Source organism: Urocitellus parryii, chromosome 6 (genome assembly GCF_045843805.1).
Source record: "Urocitellus parryii isolate mUroPar1 chromosome 6, mUroPar1.hap1, whole genome shotgun sequence".
In the NCBI taxonomy this organism is placed as follows: Eukaryota; Metazoa; Chordata; class Mammalia; order Rodentia; family Sciuridae; genus Urocitellus; species Urocitellus parryii.
Genome location: NC_135536.1, coordinates 182,386,282 through 182,407,687, shown reverse-complemented (window position 1 = coordinate 182,407,687; position 21,406 = coordinate 182,386,282). Strand labels below are relative to the sequence as shown.

General features: G+C 38.4%; 1 protein-coding gene across 1 annotated transcript in view; it reads left to right on the top strand.

Annotated features, from left to right (window-relative positions):
- Positions 1 to 21,406, top strand: part of Chd6 (chromodomain helicase DNA binding protein 6) — a 222,271-nt gene that overhangs the window by 154,671 nt on the left and 46,194 nt on the right. The window contains exons 17-20 of the mRNA XM_026383173.2: positions 1,805 to 2,000; positions 17,322 to 17,486; positions 18,637 to 18,816; positions 19,738 to 19,848. Of these exons, the coding sequence (XP_026238958.2) occupies positions 1,805 to 2,000; positions 17,322 to 17,486; positions 18,637 to 18,816; positions 19,738 to 19,848 (652 nt within the window). The remainder of the gene's footprint in view (positions 1 to 1,804; positions 2,001 to 17,321; positions 17,487 to 18,636; positions 18,817 to 19,737; positions 19,849 to 21,406) is intronic.

Here is a 21,406-nt window from a genome sequence, read left to right as displayed (position 1 = left end):
CAAAAACAACCATAGTCATATTTCCACAGATGGCTGCATTATGGCATTTAGAATTCACGCAATATTTTCAGACTTGTTTCTTTACTTTGCATGTTTCCGTCATTAGTGTCTGAGTTGGTCAGGTTTGGTTTTTGTTTTTTGGGTTTCATTTTTGTCCTTTTGTTTTGTTTTGCGCATAAAAAAGTAAGATTTTAGTGAGAAGAAAAGAGAACTCACACAGAACAAGAGGTGACCCAGTAGGGTTGCCATGATCAGGTTTTTTATGTGTATTTCTTTGGCCTGGCCGGTTTCTTTTTGTGGCTTTTTCTTTTCTACAGGGATGTCAGGGTTATTTTGCCAGATAAAATTTTCTAAAGCTATCCCCACACAGTCATCTACTCCTAAAATGTCTATTCTTTTCCTCTTACTAGTCATTTCACTTAATTCTAGAGATCTGATTTCCAAAATTCTGGGCTGTAAATTAGATTTTTGTCAAAATTTCTGGGCTTGGCTGTTGTTGGATTTAGGATGACTTGGTCCTTTTATCACAAGGTTCTTCTTAGTTCTACTTGACCAGTGAGTTTTTATTTATAGATCAAAATTGGATCCTGAGTAAACCCCCTTTTTAATTCATTTGTTGTAAGTAGAGTAAATAGGAAAAATATTTATTTATTTATTTGTTTGTTTGTTTGTTTGTTTGGATTGAACCCAGGGGCGCTTGATCACTGAGCCACATTCCCAGCTCTTTTTATATTTTATTTAGAGACAGGATCTCACAGAGTTGCTTAGGGCCTCACTAACTTGCTGAGGCTGGCTTTGCACTTGAGATCCTCCTGCCTCCACCTCCTGAGCTGCTGGGATTACAGGTGTGTGCCACTGCACCTAGCCAAGAAAATAATTTTAAGAAGAATAAGATTGCTGCTATATCTTAGTTCTGTGTTAATTTTAGTCTTCACCATTAATGTTCCTTCTGTGTTCTCTCTCTGGAAGGATAGTAGCAATCTATCCCCATAACAGTTTCATTTCCTATTCTCTACCTCCTTACCCTTAACCCCACCATGCTATCTACCTCATTCCTTTACTATCCAGACAGGTAAATGCCTTTTTCCTGCTCTTCAGCTTTACTCCCTCACTTTATTTTCCACTAAACATTCTCCAGTCTCCCTAACCCCAACACACCTTAGAAATCTTTCCTATTATTTATCCCTACTTGCCTGGCAATATATTACCTAGAAAACCTTAATTTTTAGCTGTAAATTTGGAGGCTTTGCTGGTGTTTCTAAAGCTTTGAGAATCTGGTAGGCTAGAATTGACCAGCTCATACATGAAAAGATGGCCTGGCAGTAGAGTTGCATTTTTAGTTGTCCTAAGCAGCTTAAATGAACTCTGGTTCCTTATTAGGAACAGTGTTGAAAGTTGACAGTTGAGGCTCTTGTTTGTTTTTTCTGATATTTTGATTAACTTTACTACAGATATAAACTGGGAAATTGAGATTAAGTTGCATGGGCATCTTATTGGGAAACAGTGTTGGGGATCAATATTTTGTGTTTATAATTCTTCTAGACCTCCTTAGTTTGTGGCTGATTTTTTGCTTTGTTTCAGATTTTTTTTTTACTGAGGTTGGAGGGGTGCATCTTACAATGCAGTTCTAAGTGTCTGCCCTGCTTCATATATAGGAGGTGGGATTCTTTGTAGACCACTGTCATTTGATCCAAATTTAGAAGTAAGACTTAAGGCTGTCAGGCAGCAGCTTCCTGCATTGTTTACTGTTCTCCATTGAAGTCATGATTAACGCCTGGGCTTTCATTCGTTTGGGTCCCTTCAGATACACCTATGAGCGAATTGATGGGCGAGTACGGGGAAACCTGCGCCAGGCAGCCATCGACCGGTTCTGTAAGCCAGACTCAGACCGCTTTGTATTTCTTCTGTGCACCAGAGCAGGAGGCCTGGGGATCAATCTCACAGCTGCTGATACCTGCATCATATTTGATTCTGACTGGAACCCACAAAATGACTTGCAGGTAACCATTAGGATGAATGTTCTTTACCTTAGCTGCCCTGAATCAGAATATCATGAGAGAGTCTGGGTCAGCTATAGATTATCTGCCTTGCTCCAAGCTGAGGTATAGGCCAGGACCTTGGTCAGGGCATGAAACCCAATGAAAAGTAAATGTTGACCCTTCCTGCTAATCAGAATGGTTCTGTCCTTTTGTTTTAATCAAATGTTTTATGGTAGCCTCCAAATATAGAATAGAGATGCTATTATTATTTTCTGACATAAAGATACCTCACATTTTCTCTCAATTTGTTTGTGAGATGGCCATGTATAGTAAACAAGTTAACCCAAAGAGGTGGGAAAGTTCCATGGTGTGGCAGGTGTGACAGACACCCTCTCTCTCCATGTAGTGCAGCATAGCCCGGTTAAGTGGCTTTGCAGATTCTATTTTCTGTTTTTAACCAAACTAAATGATATGCAGCTTGACAAGAAAAGTAAGGATACTTTTTGAAAAGTAAGCATAAAGAAACAACAAGAAAATGGCAGAGTCTGTTTAGAGTTCTTCGTCAACCCTATTTTGAACTAAACAATGCATTCTAACCAGATTGGGCAGTGAGTCGAACCAAAATGATTCTAATTTGTCAAGAAGACTATGTAGAATATAGATTTATATCATATTGTATTGTTAATGATGAACATCATCCTAAATAGATATTATATCTTGGGGTGTTTGCTAACACTAGAATTGGGGGGGTGGGAAATCAGGTAGCTCAAAGCCTTTTTCATAGACTAGATGAGTTAGCAAAAGAAGTTTAGAGGCTGCTTTACATCGATTCAGGAGGCACTCTGGGAGATACTGCAAAGGATGGAATGCAGGGAAGACATCACTCATATCCACAGAGTCATTCTGCTTTGCCTTTGTCATTTAGTAAGTTAACAATAGTAATTGTTTGAAGAAATCAGTCTACTAATTGAAAAATGGTGTTTTAAATTATTAAACATTTAAATTATTGGTGACAGCTAGCTAAAACCCAGGGAAAATATCATGGTAAATTCTAAAGCAAATTGTATGGCACTATGTTCATCAATCATCTTCAAAGAAAATCAGTGGTTATGAATAGCTCACCATCGGTTCATTCTTCTGGTAAAGGGATGTTTGGATCAAAGATGAGTTAGTAGATTTAACAACTAACCAATTTTTAAAGTGTCATATACTCAACACTAAAATAATAAGCAAAAGCTAATATTTGATCAGCTCACTACCAAGAACCTAAATATAATAGTGATATAGATTAGGGGGTGAAAATGTTTCACCTTTTTGCCTACTACCTATTTTTTTTTAAATGGCTTTATTAGAATACAACCACAACCATTCCTCTGTGTATTATCTGTGGTCAGTTTCCTGTTATAATGATAGAGTTGAATACCTGCAACAGAGACCTCATAGCTCACAAAACCTGAATATTTACTGTCAGGCATTTTACTGATGTTCACTGACTCCCAAACAAATTATTGTACAAGTCCCTGACAGCTATAAAGCTCTGTGATCTTTTGTGATGCTTATCTTACTGTGAGGCATAGTACTAGGATAATGATGTATGAATTTGAAGCCAGGTTAGCTGGATATGCCTGAAGGGACATTAAAGCAAGAAATTGGTGGCATAAGGCCAGAGGCAAAAGATTTTAGAATTGCCATGCTTCTCTTAGGTGAAGTGTAAACATTACTAGTTGAATAGTTGTTATGCCAAGAAACAGAAAAGGCAAGAGATGAATTAAGGGATAGCAAATTGAAATTGGATAGTGTGGGGTTTTGTAATTGTGCTAAGTCAGTGTCTGAACTTCCCCTAATGCTCAATTTTAATGAAGAAACAAAGACCAGCACTGCAGATGATCCAGGGTGTTAGCTTGTACCCCAGAGCATAGCAAAAGCTTAATGAATGACTGAGTAAGTCAATGATAAAGGCAGCCCAGATCAGAATTAGAGTTAGAATTTTTTGATTCTTGGTCTTTTCAACTGGCTTCTTGTGTTATTGATTCACTAGTTTCTGTTTTCTTGGTTATTATATTAAGGTTTTATAATTCAGAGAGAATTATTTTTCTTATGAATGAGATCCTCACTCTTTAACAGAAAACTACCTTTTCCTTTTCTACTATTCTTCATAGGTAGGTCATGTTTAGTGCACACACATTTATACGTATGCACACACTCTAATTTTTTTAATAAATGAGAACTTTCAATCATCTATAGTTCTTTAAGATTGTTGCCTTGGAAAGTGGATTTAGTTATAAGATATTTGTCTGAGAATGAGCTAGGGTCATACCACCTGATGTAAACATCAAGACAACAGAAAAGAGAATCCCTCTGTTTCAGGATCTTACTTCTGTCGTAGTGGAATTTTAGCACAGGTTCAATTCAGATGATAGAAAATACAAATTTTCATTCATACATTTTTTTGTGGGACTACAAATTAGTATAAACATTCTGGAAAGCAGTATGGAGATTCTTGGGAATGGAACCATGATAAGACTCAGCTATCCCACTTCTCAATAATTACGCCATAGAGCTAAAATCAGCATACTACAATGATACAACCACATCACTGTTTCTAGTAGCACAGCTCAAAATTGCCAAGTTATGGAACCAGCCAGCGTGGCATGAATAGATGAATGGATTAAGAAAATGTGGTAACACAGAGAGAATGGAATTTTACTCAACCATAAAGAAGAATGAAATTATGGCATTTGCTGGTAAATGGATGGAACTAGAAAACATCATGCTAAATGAAATAAGCCAGATGCAGAAAATCACGAGTCATATGTTTTTTTTCTCATATGTAGAAGTTAGAGCAAAATAAGGGGGGAAAGATATGGAGGTATGGATAGCATAACGACAGAGGGAAGATCTGTGGAGTAGAAGTAGGAGAAGATTGATGGAGAAGGAGAAGAGACAGGAAAGGGGAGGAAATGTAGAATGAATTTATACTATGTGCATGTATAAATACATCATGGTGAATTCCACCTTTATATATATCTATAAAGTACCATTTAAAAATGTATAAATGAAAAAAGAAAATGTGAGGTCTTACTCTGGTCTCTCACAAGCAAGATTGGGAGGCAGTCCATGTTTTTCCCTGGTCAGGACACATAAGGGAGCAGTATCAGTGTGAGGACAACCCATGTTTCCTGACTTACCCCAAGAGAACCCCCACAGAGCCTTGAAAGTAAAGTCAGCCTTATGGTGGGGTCCTGGGCTCAGCTAAAGTGGGCCTGAGTCCCTTGTTAATCAGTTTTCTATTACTGTTACAAAATATCTGAGATAATCAAGTTGAAAAGAGGAAAGACTTATTTGGGCTCACAGTTTGAAAGGGCACAGTCCATGATCAGTTGACGTTGCTTTGGACCTATGACCACGAAGTATATCATTATGGAAGCACATGGTGGAGCAACCTACTCACATTGAGGTAGCTGAGAAGCAAAGGGAGAAATAGAAAGGGACCAGAGTTCCAATATCTCCCTTCAAGAGCATTCCCTGAAGACCTCCCTCTCCCAGTATGCCCTTCCTCTTAAATGTTATACCACCTTATAGCAGCACCAAGCCAAGGGCCAAGCCTTTGATATATGGTCCTTTGGGGGACATTCTAAATCCAAATTATAGGAGCCCCTGAGGCAAACCTATAGACAAACTAGCTTTGTGACTGGAGAGCACAGGTTCATTCTGCTAAATCAGTGGAGTCAGAAAACAGCCTTACTTTCTCTGGTATTTTTTCGTTATTATTAGCAAAAGTACAGGTAGTCTTCTCTTACAGTTGTTTCACTGGGTAGAATTTGAGCTTTAAACTTCGCTAGAGATTTTTTTTTAATCTAGGTCTTCCTATAACACGGACATCAAATGTCATGTACTATTTGCTTTGTCTTGCTAGACTCCGAGGAGTCCAACATATCATATCCCTTCTCCCATGCTTAGATCTTCACCAGTTAAGAAATAGACACAAGAGTGCAGTGGAGGGTCATAGCATCAGCTTCAGTAAGTTCTGAAGGCCCCTTGACCAATAACCAGAATTAAGCTTCCGAAGACTCCTGCTCACACACACCTTGATCTCTAGATTAAATTTACCCATGCAGATTTATTGGCAGCTCTAACAAGGCTGCCAGTGACAGGCTTTCTTCTTGGGAGGAAGCCAGTCCTGCTATTAACCCTGAAGGCAGAGGTGGGCCTCTTGGTAGTAGCAGGGTATTGTGCCCCCTTCACAGACCACAAGTACTTTCCTCTTTCATTGATTCATGATACTGTTTCTTATTCTCTGACAAGCTAAGGTAACAGTGGTGAGATATCATGACCAACCTGGGCAAAGGTCCCTGAAGGCAATATTTAGAAAGCATGGCTGCAGTTGTCCCATGCAGTCCCACTGTAATGCATCTACTGGTATGCAGAAGGGAGGAGGGAATCCAGCCTGAGGAGAAGAGCTCCTTCCATGATCAGTCACCAGAAACAGGACTCCAGGAAACTGCCACACTGCTCCAAGGAAAGAAAGGAACTGCCCCTTTGCCATTTCCTATGCTGGGATCTTAATTGCTAGCACCACCTGTTTCTTGATAGTATATTTATGCCTAAGCTTGGAGAATTACACCTGTAGAGTTTACTTTTTGATTGCTACAAGAAAGTTAAGAACTTGCAGGTCTATGCACAAGTGCTCCATTATGTAATCATTTATTCAGTGAACATCTTTTAAATAGCAGGATGTGCCAGGCATTATTTAAAGTCCTGGAGACACACCAGCAAGCTAGACCAAAAGTTCCTGCTCTCATGGAGCATTCATTTTTATGAGTATGTTCCTCCATGAGACCTTTGCTCAAAAACATTTCTTCAGTTGGATCATGTTTTTAGTTTTAATTGGACACAATACCTTTTTTATTTTATTTATTTATTTTTATGTGGTGCTGAGGATCTAATCCAGGACCTTGCACGTGCTAGGCAAGTGCTCTACCACTAAGCCGTTACCTCAGCCCAGCATCTTGCAGTTTACCTTCAAACCTGTGTGAGCTAGAAGAAAAAAAAATCAGTGTTAATACTTAATGGCCACATATTGTTACTACCTTATAGGTCCTATAAACCATATTATTTACAGTGATCACTTTATTTGCCAGTTATCCTTCAAATCTTCTCTCAGTAATAGAAATTTGCTACTTTCTAAAGATACTGTAAGAGGGCTGGAGTTGTGGCTCAGTGGTAGAGTGCTTGCCTAGCACATGTGAGGCACTGGGTTTGATCCCTAGCACCACATAAAATAAACAAATAAATAAATAAAGATATTGTGTCCATCTACAACTGAAGAAGTTTTGGCAACTGATTATAATAGCCAAATACTAGTCAGCTCAGTTGTCTGGTAGTAATAGGCTGAGTAAACTATAGTATATTAGCATTGAATGAAGAATGAGGAATATCTCTGTGCTATGGAATCATCTCAGAGTATATAGTTGAGTGGAAAAAAAAATGATGTAGAGAAACTCTGTAGTGTGCTAGCATTTATCTACAGAGGCTGCATTTGTGTCTGCCCGTCTCTGCCTCTCCCCCACAAGATATAAAACTTGAATTTTTTTTAAGTGGTTACATATAGAGGGAACCAAGAACCACACAGAAGTGACAGAGGTAGAAACCAGTTTTCTAACCATGCCTTTTTGTGTATTTGACTTTGTAGCCATTTTAAATATTTTACATTATTATAATGCAAAATATTTTTAACTTTTTTACAAGTTGCAAAGCAATGTAGAGTTCCAGTATACCTTTCTTTTCAATAGCTCAGCTTCTTTTAATGTAAGCATTTTATACAACTATAGTGTAATTATTGGAACCAGGAAATTTTTGTTAATTTGTTCTTTTTAGATACACGTGACAATAGAGTATATTTTGACATATTATATATACATGAAGTATAGCTTATTCTAATTAGGATTTCATTCTTCTTGTTGTATACATGATATGGAGTTTCAGTGGTTGTGTATACATATGTGAACATTGGAAAGTTTTGTCCAGTTCATTCTACTCTTTCCTACTCCCATTCCCCGTCCCTTCCCTTCATTTCCCTTTGTCTAATCCAGTGAACTTCTGTTCTTCCCTCCTCCTCCTCTCTTGTTTGTGAGCATCTGCATATGAGAAAGAACATTTGACCTTTGTTTTGTGGGATGAGCTTTATTTCACTTAGTCTCCAGTTCTATCCATTTATAAGCAAATGCCATAATTTCATTCTTCTTTATGGGTGAGTAATATTCCATTGTGTATGTATACCACATTTTCTTTATCCATTCATCTGTTTAAGGGAACCTAGGTTGGTTTCATAGCTGAGCTATTGTTAATTAATCTGCTATATACATTGATTTGGCTGTCCTATACAACAATGATGAATCAACTGAAAGAGAAATTAGAAAAACTATCCCATTCACAATAGCCTAAAACAAAAAAACAACAAAATGCTTGGGAATCAATCTAAAAAAAAGAGGTGAAAGACCTCTACAATGAAAACTACAGAACACTGAAGAAAGAAACTGAAGATCTTAGTAGATGGAAAAACCTCCCGTGAAGCACCTGTACTAGAGTTCTTTGAGATTATACCAAGGAATGGAGGGTCAAATGGTGGTTGCATTCCAAGTTTTCTGAGGAATCTCCATACTGCTTTCCTTAGTGGTTACACCAATTTGCAGTCCCACCAACAACGTATGAGTGTACCTTTTCCCCCGTATTCTCGTCAGCATTTATTACTTGTATTCTTGATAATTGCCATTGTGACTGGAGTGAGATGAAATTTCAGTGTAGTTCTAATTTGCATTTCTCTAATCACTAGAGATTTGATGTTGAACATTTTTTCATATTTTTGTAGACCATTCGAATTTCTTCTGTGAAGTATCTGTTCAGTTCCTTTGCTCATTTGTTGATTTGGTTATTTGTTTTTTAAGTTTAATAAGTTTTTTTGAGTTTTTTGTATATCCTGGAGATTAATGCTCTGAGATGCAGACATTAAAGATTTTCTCCCATTCTGTAGGCTCTCTGTTCATATTCTTGATTGTTTCCTTTGCTGTGAAGAAGCTTTTTAGTTTGATGCCATCCCATTTATTGATTTTTTTTTTTAGTTGTAGTTGGACATGATGCCTTTATTTTATTTATTTTTATGTGGTGCTGAGGATCGAAATGTGCTAGATGGGCACTCTACCACTGAGCCACAACCCCAGCCCCCATTTATTGATTCTTGATTTTACTTCTTATGCTTCAGAAGTCTTGTTGAGGAATTGGTTTCTAAGACGACATTTTGGAGATTTGGGCCTACTTTTTCTTCTAGTAGGCACAGGATCTCTGGTCTAATGCCTAGGTTTTTGATCCACTTTGGATTTAATTTAATTCTGCTGCAAATGGATTTCCAATTTTCCCAGCACCATTTATTGAACAATGTATGTTTATGGCACCTTTGTCTAGGATGAGATAACTGTATTTATGTGCATTTGTCTCTGTGTCTTCTGTTAGGTTCCATTGGTCTTCATGTTTGTTTTGGTGCTAATACCATGCTGTTTTTGTTACTGTAGCTGTGTAGTATAATTTGAGGTCTGGTATTCTGATGCCTCCTGCTTCACTTTTCTCACTAAGGATTGCTTTGGCTGTTTTGGCTATTGTTTTTTCCAAATGAATTTCATGAATGCTTTTTCTATTTCTATGAAAACATTAGTGGAATAGGAATTGCATTGAATTTGTATAGCGCTTTTAGTAGTATAGCTGTTTTGACAATATTAATTCTGCCTATCCAGGAGCATGGGAGGTCTTTCTATCTTCTAAGATCTTCAGTTTCTTTCTTTAGTGTCCTGTAGTTTTCATTGTAGACCATTTTGTTGGTTTTGGTTTTAGGCTATTATGAATGGGATAGTTTTTCTAATTTCTCTTTCAGTTGATTCATCATTGTTGTATAGGAACACAACTGATTTAGTTAATTTTATATCCTGCTACTCTACTGAATTTGTTTATGAGTGGAACCAGGAAATTTACATTGATAAAATGTTAATCTAAGACCCTATTTGTATTCCTTCAGTTTCCCACAGGTGATCTTTTTCTTAGCCTGGGATCCAGTCTCACATTCCTTTTAGAAGTCATGACTCATCAGCCTCTTTCAATCTATGAAGGCTCCTTAGTCTTTCCTTACCTTTTGTCATTTGACACTTTGAAAGGGTACTGACAAGCTGTTTTGTACAAAGTCCCTTAATTTGTATTTTCCTGATGTTTTCTCATGATTAGATATGACCTTATACATTTGGGGCAAAAATATCATAGAAGTGATGGTATGTCCTTCTCAATACATTCCATCAGGGTACATGATGTCAGTCTTATTATCCTAGCACTTGATCACTTGGTGATGGTGTCTTCCAGGTTTCTCTACTGTAGTATGACTACTTTTAGTTAAGTATTTGTGAATATGTATTTTGAGATTCTGTAAATATCCTGTTTCTCGTTATACTTTTCCCCATTAATTTTAGTGCCCATCAGTGGTGTTTGGCCCATGGTCATTTTCTATTTCCATTATCCCTTCTGCATTTATTTTACTGTAAAGACAGTTCTCTTTTGTCTCTGATTTATTTACATCAGTATTATTTGTTTTGTTATTGTCTGTTTTGTTTTGTTTTGTGATGGGGTCTCACTATGTTGCCCAGACAGGCCATGAACACTTGATCTCAAGTGATCCTCCTGCCTCAGCACCTCCCCAGTAATCAGAACTATAGGCACACAGAACCACACCCAGCTTTCTTTCCTTTTTTCTTTTTTTTTTTTTTTTTTGAACTGGAGATTGAACCTACGGGCACTTTACCATTGAACTATATTCCCAACCCTTTTTCTTTTTTTCTTTAGAGACAAGGTCTTACCAAGTTGCTTAGGGAGCTGCTCTGGAACTTGGGATCCTCCTGCCTCAGCCTCCTGAGTCTCTAGTACAGCAATGATGCCACTATACCCCGCCACCCCCAGCTATTTTATTTTATAAACCATTACTGATTTTTGTTTTCAGGATGTTTAGATTTAGCTTTTGGTATCCCTTCATTTGGGCTTCTTTGTCTGTTGGACATGCTACGATTTTTGAGCACTTTCTTTTCAACACATAAGATATTCAGGTTCATGTTGCATTTTTCCTGACATAGCTTTGGAACTGACCATTTCTTCAAGGATTCATCATTCTTTTTATCTGAGAATGGCATTTAGAAATCAAGATCTGGCTATGAGGTACCTGTACTGGAGTTATTCCTTTTGGATCTTTTGCATAAAAGGACCTAGGAAGTACATGTATGCGTACCAACACAAGCACACGTAGTGAACCTCCTCACTCATACTGAAGTTAACCATCCATAATGAGATTTCTGATTCTCATCATCAGGGTTCATTATAGTCTTCTCCTGTACATTATTTGTAACTTTTCTCTGTCAGAGAGAAGCCTGAATCTCATTATCTTAGCACAGTGTATTTATTCTCTTAATCCTAGTGTATCCAGAGAGTACTATTAAGTAGTCTCAGAATTGTTAATATTTTCTGGAAAATAAATTTACCAGAGTATAATATCAATCAATAGAAGGTTGTTTGGGGGCTGGGGATGTGGCTCAAGCGGTAGTGCGCTCGCCTGGCATGTGCGGGGCACTGGGTTCGATCCTCAGCACCACATAAAAATAAAATAAAAGATGTTGTGTCCATCGAAAACTAAAATATAAATATTAAAAAAATAGTAGGTTGTTTGGTTGTTAGTACCACAAATAATCGAAACATCATCTTCTTAAGTTGCTTAGTTATTTCTTCCCTACCCCCTTCATTATGGGTAATTAAGACAGGAAAGTCTTTTTTTTTTTTTTTTTGATTCTGGGAATTAAACTCAGGAGCATTTCCCATTGAGCTGTGTTCCCAGCCCGTTTGTTTATATTTTTATTTTGAGGCAGGGTATTGCTAAGTTGCTGAGGCTGTCCTTAAAGTTGCCGTTCTCCTGCCTTAGCCTCCTGAATTAATAGGATTACAGGCATACACCACCTTGCCTCACTTGGAAAGTGAATTCCTAAAATTCAAAAGCAAGCCAGGTAATGTAGCACACACCAGTAATCCCAGAGACTTGGGAGGCTAAGGCAGGAGGATTGCTAGTTTAAGATCAGCCTGAACAATTTAGCAAGACCCTGCATCAGGATAAAAAGGACTATGATATAGCTCAGTGGTGGAGTGCTACTGGGTTCAATCCCCAGTACTGGAAAAAAAAAATTTAAAGCAAAATGAAACAGTTGAGTCTGTATACGAAGTAGACAGCATGTCTTAGGCAACTTACCATCACTGTGATAAGGTACCTGAGGTAAACAATTTAAAAGTATTAAAGACTTATTTTTACTCATAGTTTCAGAGGTTTGGGTCCATGGTTGCTTCACCCCATTGCTCAGGGCCTGTGGTGAGGCCAAACATAATGACAGAGAATATGGTGAAACAAACCTGCTCAGCTCATGGAGACTGGGAAACAAAAAGGGAAAGGCAGAGGCTAAGGTCCCAATGTACCCTACACAGGCACATCCCCAAAAACCTATTCCTCCAACTGGGCCCCACCTACTAAAAGCACCACCATCTGGGGAGCAAGACTCCATCATATAAAACTATGATCCAAAATTGTAACACAGCATAACAAATAAAATAATACTGATGTGTATAAATGAGACAAAAGATAACTGTTTTTTCAGTAGAATTCCCATTAATAAATGCAGAAAGAATGATGGAAATAGAAATTACCATTAGCCAAACACCATGATATTTGGAATTATGCCATATATATAATATTTTTGTACATTTTTGGTTTTATGTAATTGTTTTGCCACTGGTGCTCTGTTTTTTTTTCTTTTGGCAGTACTGGGGATTGAACTCAGGAGCAGTTTTCTACTGAGCTACTTTCCCAGCTTTTTTATTTTTTATATAGAGACAGTTTATTCAGCTGCTCAAGCTGGCCTCAAACTTGCAGCACTCCTGCTTTACCCTTATAAGTTGCTGGGATTTTAGGCATGCACCACCATGCCCATTGTAACTCTGATATACTTTTATCCAGATTAATCAGCTGGGTTTGCTTTCTGTCTCAAATTACAGTAGTATTTAAACCCTCTGTGTTAGCTTTTCATTGCCATGACCAAAATACTTGACAAGAACCAAGAACAGCTTGGGGAGGAGGAAAGTTTATCTTGGCTCACAGTTTCAGAGGTTCCGTCCATTGACAATGGACTCCCATTGTTCTGGGCTGGAGGTGAGGCGGAACATCATGGCAGAATGGAGTGCTGATGGAAAGCTGCTCAGTCCATGGCAACCAGGAAGCAGAAATCTAAGAGAGAAGGAGGAATCAGGGGAATGAGAATCCCCAAAGGCAAGCCCCCAGTGACCCATTTCCTCCAGTTACACCCCACCTACCTACAGCTACCACCCAGTTCTTCCAAATTATTATTCTAGCAAATGGATGAATCTACTGATTAGATTACAGCTCATGATTGTTTTACCTCTGAACATTGCTGCATTGTTACAGGAGCTTTTGGGGATACTCATATTCAAACCAGAACACACTTTCACTTCTCTGGTTGAGTGTGTCTTCATTGCCTTTTCTCCCTCTGTCTCTGAGCATTTATGTAGACACACACCATATTCTCTCCCTAAACTGTTTGAGAATAAGAGGCATTGAATCTTTCTATCTGCTACATAGTGCATGTTTTCAAGGTGCAGGGGCCCTTCTCTTGTATAATCACAGTTCAGTTCTCAGAATCAGGAAATAAGAATACTATTCTCTAATCCATAGTTCATATTCAAATTTATCATTTCATTTTATTTCTTTTATAGCTATCATTCTCCCAGACCAGGATCCAGCCAGGATCACCCATTATTACCTTTATTTGTCATCCCTTTAGTGTCTTTTTTTTAATTTTAATTAATTTATTTATTCTAGATATATGTGACAGCAGAATGCTTTTTGATTTGCTGTACACAGTTGCAGTTCAACTTTTCATTTCTCTGGTTGTACCCTTCAGTGTCTTTTAAGCTGGATCAATCCCTTAATCTTTCTTTTTGCTTTCGTGACCTTTAAGTTTTTATAGAGTGATAGTGGGTTATTTTGTCCCTAATTTGGGTTGTCTCTATTTCCTCAAGATTGAATTCAAGTTTGGTACCACCACCAAATTGATACATTCTTCTCAATATATCATATCAGGAAGAACATAGGGTTCATTTGTCTTATGATATTGACTTTGTTTCCTTAGATTTCTCCACTACAAAGTTGCTATTTTTCTCTTTGAAATTTAGAGGTAATTTTAGGGATGTACATTAAGACTATACCTGTTTCTCATTAAAGTTTCACCTACTGGCTTTATCTTCCATTGATTATCTCTGCTTGAATCAATTATCACTATGATAGTTACAAAGTCACAGTTTTCCATCATTTGTTAATGCATTCATTATTTGACATATAAGGAAGTATTTTTTTTCCTTTTTATCCCATTTATTTATGTCAGTGTGAACCCAAGGGTTTTTCTTTATTCAGTGGGTTACAATCCATTACTGTCTTTATTTTGATGTTCATATAGTCTAAGACTCAGCCAGTGAGAATTTTCAGGTGTTATTTCGATAGACGTTTATCATACTTGAGTACTTCCTTACATTCAGGCACAGTGATGTGTTTGAGGCTTATCTTAAAGTTTTTCTACCCCACTCTTACCTGTAGATTTTCTCCAGTGTACCTTGGCTTTGTACTAGAGTTATGTTATAGAGTTGTTCCTATCTTTAAGAATGATATTTTGAAAATAAGATCTGGGGGCTGGGGGCTGGGGATATGGCCCAAACGGTAGCACACTCGCCTGGCATGCATGCGGCCCGGGTTCGATCCTCAGCACCACATACAAACAAAGATGTTGTGTCTGCCAAATACTAAAAAATAAAAATATTAAAATTCTCCCTCTCTCTCTCTCTCTCTCTCTCTCTCCCCCCCCCCCCTCTCTCTCTTTAAAAAAAAAAAAAAAAGATCTGCGGGCTGGGGTTGTGGCTCAGCAGTAGAGTGCTCACCTAGCACGTGTGAGACCCTGGGTTCAATCCTCAGCACCACATAAAAAATGAATGAATAAAATAAAGATATTAAAAAAAATAAGATCTGGAAGTTAAATATGTTCATTGCTATTGGGATGACATTGCTTCTAAACATTCTCAGTCATTAGATATTGCTAGGATACACACACGCATATACATGTGCATATATAAATGCATATATGCAACATGCATTCATCTGTATATTATGTAAATGTATATGTTTTTACATGAACGTATGTCTATATTCATATCTATTTCTGTATCTGTGTGCATATATGTACATGTGTGTGTATGTATGCGCGCGTGCGCGCACACACACACACACACACACCCACCCCTTACTGTGAGTTAATACTTGATTCCTCCTGTTCATTCTAATGCCATAGTTTGTTGTAGTTGTTTTTTGTTGTTGTTGTTGTTGTTGTTATTTACTTTTTTTGTGGTGCTAAGGATCAAACCCAGTATCTCACATATGCTAGGCTAATGTTCTACCTTATTCTACACCCCATCCCTTATTCTAGTTTTCTCTCTTTCCATAATTGCAACTTCTTTCTTCAGCAGTGAAAACCTTTATTACTGTTACCCCAGATTTTTTACTTATTTGCTGAATCCTAGATTACCCAGAGAGTAGTCTCAGGACCACTAACTAACCCTACCGTTAATATGTGTGTGTGTGTATGTGTGTATTTTTTTTCTCCCCAAGTGTGTGTTGAAAACATTTTGATTTGACTTTTACAGACTCAGTAGAGTACATAGCCCTAAGTGGCTGAGGAGACAGAAACCTTGCATTATTTTCAGAAATTATGTTTTTGGTGGGTTGTGATGGTATTGTTTTCCTGATACTGTAATAGGTAAGTAGAAAGGGAGAAATGAAATGAGTAATGACACTGGTGTGGTTGAGCTTTTCATTATGATGGAAAAGAAATACCTGTATAAGGGCGATTAATTTTTTTTTCATATTGTTGTCTTTGCAGTACTATGGATCATACTCAGGGCCTCACACATTTCTTACATATGCACAAGGCTATATTCACTGCACACACACACAAGCACTTCCTTTATTTGCCTACTGAATAGGCCTCAAAACAGTCACCAAACCTGTAGCAGTGGATATTCAGATTGTTGTCTCTAAGTACCATTTTTGTCTTCTGGCCTATGGCTTGGCTGTTTCTTAGCCACTTTGCCTGAAGACTGCCAGAGAGAGGAAGAATAAGCTGTTCCAAGACATCTGGTCTGGTCCTGCTATTCATACAAAATTGATAAGAGGAATTGTAACTCCTAATAAAGTAATGGATGTAGGCAGTGATCTTCAATTCAAAAACAGACTAGCAGATAACAAGGACCTCTTGATGGAAATCGAAATCCCATCTGAAATATCTTGCCAAACAGATCTTAGCTTGATCATGTCTCAAGGTATACTTCCCAGTTTAGAGGACAAAGAGGGAGGCAGAGCAGGAATGCAGTTGGCAAGATGTCAGGCATGGGAAAACATAGGACAGATACCTGTTCTGTTCAATAGAAAATTATATTGAAAAGAGAGATTGAAGGCTGAGTGTATCTAAGATAGAAAGACTGGAAATATCAACTGATTAGAAGGTGTGTTTCTTATTTGGTTTCTCATCCAAATAAGCAGGAAGTTGGAACACTGGCTTGATGGTTGATATTAATTTTTTTTAAGTGTAGCAATGGTAATATAAGCTGTTTTACAAGAGTCTTTAGAGATATTTATTGAAATATGTAAGAATGAAACACAGTAATGCCAGTGACTTGCCTCTTAACAATCTTGGAGGATAGAAATATGGTAGATGAAACAGGATTGACCATAAGAAGTCATTAAACTTTCTTCTATTTTCGTTTATATTTGAAGTTTTTTATTAAAAAATTTAAAAATAGAGAATTGGTGCTACCAGCTCTGAGGCATCTCCCAGAGAGCAGGACAGCATCCTTGGAGTGAGGGCCATCTCCACAAGCTGAGAAGGGTGGGACACCAAGGCCTCCCCCACTGCTTTATGCCTGGCACTAGTAGTCAGTAAGCAATACGTGAAGAAATGAGTGACCCCAAAGGTGGCAGCTGACATTTGGGTGAATTCAGTTCTGAAACCAAACCCATGACACATAACTGTGAGATAAAGATTGCAGCTAAGATTTTTAAATTGTTTTCAATTGTTTTCACATGGGACATAAGCACTTCCTATTCCTAGGCTGCTGCAGTTCTTACACATGTGATAATGTGATATGTATGACCCTTCTCCTTCCCAGGCTCAGGCCCGATGTCACCGCATAGGCCAGAGCAAAGCTGTCAAGGTGTATCGCCTCATCACTCGGAACTCCTATGAGCGGGAAATGTTTGATAAGGCCAGCCTAAAGCTGGGCCTGGACAAGGCTGTACTTCAGGACATCAACAGAAAGGGCAGCACCAATGGAGTGAGTATGATGGACCCACTCTGGAATGTTAAGGAGCACTGGTCATGCAGCCCTAGCCTCTCTGGGTTTATCCTCCTGACAGCTGTTTCCAGGTTCATTTTACTGTACTAAGCCAGCCCACATATCACTGTTAGGAAATATCCTACAGTAGAGGATAATTTAGAGTCAGGTCTCTGCATTTTCTGAATGTTTAAGGTAAATCTATAGGAACAATGGGAAGAGTGTTATCTGTGGCCCCTAACAGTGCATGAGTGGCATATTAAAGATGTTCAATACATGATAATCAGTGAATAATGACTAAATAAATTAACAGCTTGAAATATGGCAGTTAAAATCTTTTTTTTTCTCTCTTGATGGAGGGGATAAAGATTGCAGCTAAGATTTTTAAATTGTTTTCAAATGCAGGCAAACAAAGCAGAATATCTCCTTAATCACTAGGCTTAGGGCATCAAAGATTGGGAATTAAAGCCTTCTAAATGAGTTGTTTATACTCCAGATGTTCTATATCCTCTTAGCTATACATATGTTGCTAAGTGTAATACTTCAAGTTACCCATCTTGGGAGTCACAGAATTCCCTCTTGTGATTAATATAAAGAGAAACAGATTCTTAATTAGAACCAGGAAAGGGTGTTTTGAACTCCATTTTCTGTTTTCAACAAGAGTTAAGAAGATCACACTTGGCATGGGATTCTTCTTTTTTTTTTTTTTTAAGAAATGACATCATTTTAAATACTGATGTATTTATTTAATAATGAATAAATCATTATTCTCCAGCTTGTTTGGTACATCTGGAGGTTTTTAAAGATACAGGCTCAAACTAAAATATTTTTAAAATATGTGAAGTATATCCTCTTCAGTGGTGCATAGTTTTAATGGCTTGTGACATTTGATAATAACCAACATCCTGAAGAATGTTAGGGCCCTTGGATCATCCACTGGATTATTCCAGAGGTCTGCCTGCTGTCCCCAGAGAAAATCCAAAGTACCTTTATCTGGGTTTTCATTTTCTGAAGTTTGCTGCCCCTGTTCTTTGTTCTTCTGACTGTGCAATTAGTGGAGGAACCATACTCTGAATCACAAAGGCCAGGTGTGAGGCTATTTCTCCTGTCCATTTGCCACTTTGTGAGTAGCCTTTGGTGACCTGTTCAGGTACAGCAACTCTCAAAAATGGAGGTGGAGGACTTGCTCCGGAAAGGTGCTTATGGAGCTTTAATGGACGAGGAGGATGAAGGCTCCAAATTTTGTGAAGAAGATATAGACCAGATTCTTCAGAGGAGAACCCACACCATCACCATCCAGTCTGAGGGGAAAGGGTCTACTTTTGCCAAGGTATAGGACCTTCTTACCACAGTCATTATTGGGGGTGGGGGAGAAAGAAAATTGTTTATTTTTCACCCCTCATTAGCAAGTCTTCTCTTTCTCCATATATAAACCCTTGAATTTTCTTGACTACACATCTAGTTTGTGTTACTTTCTAAAAATGTAGGTATATACAGGAAATCTAAATATTGAGGCAGGGACTGTGCACAGAAGGAAGACACTCTGAGCCTTTGAGAACCAATAATAGACAGGTATACACTAGTCTGCACTTTATTCTCTCTTTACAAGGATTGCTCAGAGACCTTTGGTCATCTTTATTTCCTTGTAGATCACTCAGTCGTTGTCAAAGAGTGGACCACCAATGAACAATCCATTCTGCAAATGTTTTGTTCATTTCATGGGAAAGTGATTTTACTTCAGTTTCCCAGCTTTTAGTCTCAGACCACCTTCCTATGTAATTCAGGTCACTAGGTTTAAAACTTTGCAGATCACTCTCAGTTTGGTTTGGTCTCCTGTTTGATGACTCATGAAGGACTTTTTCTGTAGAAAGTTTTGTGTTCAGTAGTTAATGTGGGTAATCTATTGCTCATCTCTATACCTCATACTTTAGCCCAGTGCCTCTTCTAAGGCCGATACATGGTAATTGTGGAACTAAAAGAAGAGTTAAAGCTAGAAAACGCTTAAAGAATTAACCTGTGTATAGGGAACTAGACACCGAGGAGCACATTGCTACTGTCTTCCAGGATTTGTCCTCCTGCTTCCAAGTCTAAGCTTCAAAAAAATGACCTTCCAGTTTAAAATTGTAGTTTCCTCATACAGTCTTTGAAATAAAAGAAAAAGAAAGAACATCCTTGATATTTTCACATTCATAACTTTTATTAGTTCATAGTGTGTTCAAACACAGTTTACTGACTCTTGTCTCCTTCACAGGCTAGCTTTGTGGCTTCAGGAAACAGAACAGATATTTCCTTAGATGATCCTAACTTTTGGCAGAAGTGGGCTAAAATAGCTGAACTAGACACTGAAGCAAAGAATGAAAAGGTACATTTTTTTTTATTCCACTGAATATTTCACTACTATCTTATGACAATAAATTCCTACACAGCCCAAATCATTATTTACTCTTGAGTCTTGATTCTTAAATGAGATGCTATTTGTCACACACTTAACATGCCTGGCACAGACAGCACTTGGTAAATATTAACTGTTACATAACTTCACAATGACCTAATGGTACGTAAAATCTGCTGAGCGTCTGGGAACTGGCCAAACAGGTCAAATTCAGCCTTGTTCTCATGCCAGCATCCCATCCTTGGCACATGACTGTTTTACCTCTATTTTAATACTTCCTGTGAAGGCAGCTCACCTCTGACAAATAAAAAGAAGAGGAAAACACCATGACAAAGAAAAGTTTTTGGGCTTTATCTCCATTTTTTTTCAGTGTCTTGAATTTTTCTATATCTAAGCATAGAAAAGAGAATGGGCTTTGGAACGGAACCAGTATGTGCCTTTGGGTAAGGAACCAAAACAAGTGAAAAAAGGAGGTGGTAAAGCCCACACTGTGGGATGCAAGGTCACATTTGTGAACATAACTGGTACAGTGCCTGGCCAACTGTGAGGTCCCCATAAAATATTAGTTTCCCTTCCTCCATCTCTGACCCTGTCACCTTACTTCAGGATGACTATGCATTATTTCCACCTGTCTTTTCTCAGATGACTGTTGAACTCCCATGGACTCACAAACCCAGGGAACAATCCCTGCTCATATCTCACTAAACCAATGATTGATACCCAACAATAACTGTTTTTCTGTAGGACCACCAAAAATTACATAATCCAACATGTTTTCTCCAAATAGAAATGTTTTTCCTCTTTTAAGAAGAAAAATTTTATTCCTCTTTAATAACCTACCTGATCAAGTGTTTTTCAGTGTCACAATCCAGAAGCCACTCTGCAGGCAGAGGGGAAGAGAGGGAAAGGCAGAGCTCCTGCCTTGTGGGCAGAAGAAAGCACAGAGAGTCTTTCAAGGTGGGATGCAAGGGTGCTGGAGCAGGGCTTGGAAACTGGTCCTCTGGGCTACAGCCTTGGAAAGAGGTCCAGGGAGGAAAAGATGAAATTAAATGGCCAAGGGAGCCACCAGAATGAATGAGATTCCTGAGCTAAGGATTTTGTCTTTTGGCAAAGGACAAAGGTCAATAGAAGTACGAGAGGAGGCAGATAATGAAGCAACAGGATGTGTTTGTCTTCAGAAAGTTGCTGAGCAGATGGAATTCTCTGAACTGTCCTACAGTCTCTAGAGCACAGGCTGCACTTTGCATGCTGGGCAGAACAGCTGGGCCTCACCACTCCAGTCTTCGTTGGCAAGAGCAGACTGCCACTGTGCCCCTGGGAGGCCACACTTGCCCATACCCCTGTTAAAATGATGGCAGAAACAGCAGATGGTAGCTGACAGCACTGGGGGCCCCAGGGAACAGGCCAACTTGAGCAAGTCCCAGAGAATCGCCTCTGCTTGGCCTGTGGTCACAGGAATGGCAGGTGTACTATGAAGAGCCTTTCTTGCTAGAAGATGAGTCAGGATGGGGGGATCGTTCTCACTTGT